Source organism: Egretta garzetta, unplaced genomic scaffold (assembly GCF_000687185.1).
Source record: "Egretta garzetta isolate BGI_Z169 unplaced genomic scaffold, ASM68718v1 scaffold56, whole genome shotgun sequence".
NCBI lineage: Eukaryota > Metazoa > Chordata > Aves > Pelecaniformes > Ardeidae > Egretta > Egretta garzetta.
The window spans coordinates 10411930-10414299 of record NW_009260182.1 but is presented as its reverse complement, the minus strand read 5'-3'; the positions used below and the strand labels follow the sequence as shown (position 1 = coordinate 10414299).

General features: G+C 39.3%; 1 protein-coding gene across 1 annotated transcript in view; it reads left to right on the top strand.

Annotated features, from left to right (window-relative positions):
- The window catches only part of SLC16A12 (solute carrier family 16 member 12), a 15755-nt gene extending 13923 nt beyond the window's left edge, over nucleotides 1-1832 (top strand). Inside the window, exons 7-8 of the mRNA XM_009642071.2 lie at nucleotides 178-437; nucleotides 1573-1832. Of these exons, the coding sequence (XP_009640366.2) occupies nucleotides 178-437; nucleotides 1573-1832 (520 nt within the window). The remainder of the gene's footprint in view (nucleotides 1-177; nucleotides 438-1572) is intronic.
- Nucleotides 1833-2370: the final 538 nt, after the last annotated feature.

Here is a 2370-nt window from a genome sequence, read left to right as displayed (position 1 = left end):
CCTACCTGGGCTCGTCAGGGTTGAGCTTTTCATCTTGAAGACTGTGTAAGAAAATGGACTTAAATTTGAGCTATATAAAAGAGAGAGAGAGAGACTGAAGTGCTGCACGCCAGGGCATAGAAACTGAGATGCTGTGCCCAGTGATAACCTTTTTCTTTAATGTTTTGAAATTTCCAGGTGTCTGAAGAAGCATCGGCACTTTTGCTACCTCTTTGCTGTGGGAATGGATGGCCTCTGTTGTCTTTTCCTGCCAGTTCTCCAAAACTTCCCCTTGCTTGTGCCTTTCTCATTTACCTTTGGCTACTTCGATGGAGCCTATGTAACGCTGATCCCTGTCGTGACAGCAGATGTAGTGGGAACTTCTTCCTTATCATCAGCACTGGGTGTTGTGTGTTTTCTGCATGCCATACCATACCTAGTGAGCCCACCTGTTGCAGGTCAGTTCACAAATGACTTTCCTGTAATCTTATCACTACTTCAGATTTACCTATTAGTGCGACATAAAAGCAGAGGAAGAACAGCAAATGGACACTGAATGTGGAGGTACCCCCCGGCAGGGAAATAATACACCTAGACCTTCATAAGACTCTAGATCCCACTTAAGCCATGTCTCGATGGGATGATTTCTGCATCCAGAGTGAGCTGAAATTTATAAACTAAAACAGTATTGAATGGGGCTTCTAGGAGCTGTTGCATCACGACACATTATTCAGAAATTGTGCATGTACAAGGAACAAAAGATTTCACTGTGAAATTACACGATTTTTAAAATGTAACCTAAAGAGTTTCATTCCAAGGGTGGTTTGGTTTTTTTTTTGTGAAGGACTTGACCTTTTCATCTCCAGACTGCTTTGGGAAGGTGGGTGAGGCAGCTTTACTACTGTTTGATCACAAGCTCATCACTGTAATATTGAACCAACATTTCCCCCATTGATTCCATTACAGTGAAGTAAGGATGAGAGCTGTACTCCTATTATTCTTTAGAAAGAACTTGACAGTTTTGAATATTGTGGAAGGACAGAGATCTTTTCTCAAACAGCTGTGTATATAAATGCCTTGCATATTTTGTCTGCTGTTCACATCAATTCCCAATTAATCTCTGCTTCTGAAGTTTTCAATTTAATTTTCCATAGAAAAAAAATATTGCAAAATGGAATTAATTTAATTGATGTGTGAGCCTAGGGCATAGCTCACTAGATGTTTCTGTGTGAGGATCTCACGCACACAATATTTAATCCCAGGGCTCTCTCTACTCATGTCTAAGGACTGCCAAGTTAAATCCATGCAGTTGAGAGATGTTTGTTTAGTATTGTGGTGATGACTGCTGTGCCTTTTCTCATGGGTTTGACCTCTAACCAAAAGCCCATAAAAATCTTATCTGTCTGCTGAGGACAAATCCCTCCCTGGCCCAGGAGGTAAAAGTATAGCAACAGTGATGTACATCCATATTGTTTGATTGTATTTATATGTGGTAACTCCAGAAGTTTTTATAAAACTCCTGTTGATCACAGGATTTGTAAATTACCAGATTTTGGGTGGGCCTTTAAAAACCCATGGCTTATTTTCCTACAGGTTGGCTTGTGGACACAACTGGCAGCTATACCGCATCATTCCTCCTGTGTGGATTTTCTATGATATTTAGTTCAATGTTACTGTGCTTTGCAACACTAGCAAAGAAAATCAAAAGAACACATTTGCAGTCGCTCACCAATACCGGCACCAAACAGCACATCTGGACAAATGGAGCAATAGCTTATTCTGTCACAGCAGAATTAGACCAAAAGGATGTTGAATTTTTGGCTGTGGATACAAACAGCTACAGCAACAGATGACAAGCGCCATCAGGATTCGGCATGGCACATCCATGTCTGAGACAGAGGTGGCTCTGTAGCGTAACGCTGTTGAAGATATTACTCCTGTGAAACAAGGCATCTCTCAGTTAGATTTTTGTTGTGTTTTAGTCAGCGAAATCTACACACAGCAACAGTAATACCAAGTTAATGTAGCAGTAGAAGAAAGCTAGACTGAAAATAGAGTTTGTAGATACAAATGTTCACAGGTTTGTTTGAAACGCAATACGTCAACTCCACAGGTAGTCTCAAAGATAACGATTGGCTATAATCAAAAGAAGACTATAAAGTAATCAGTCACCAAAACTTGAACACTAAAGCTTAAATTACTTCAAAAATAATATTAATGAAATAAGCTTTTTGGTGTTCATGTCTATTATGTTTCAAAATTGGCTAATCACACACACCACCAAAAAACCTCCACATTTCTCTGCATTGAACTCTTTGCAAATAACTGTTTTAAATGCCAAAGCCTTTTTTTTTTTTTTTTTTTTTTTTTTTTTTAAAAAACTGGGCACCA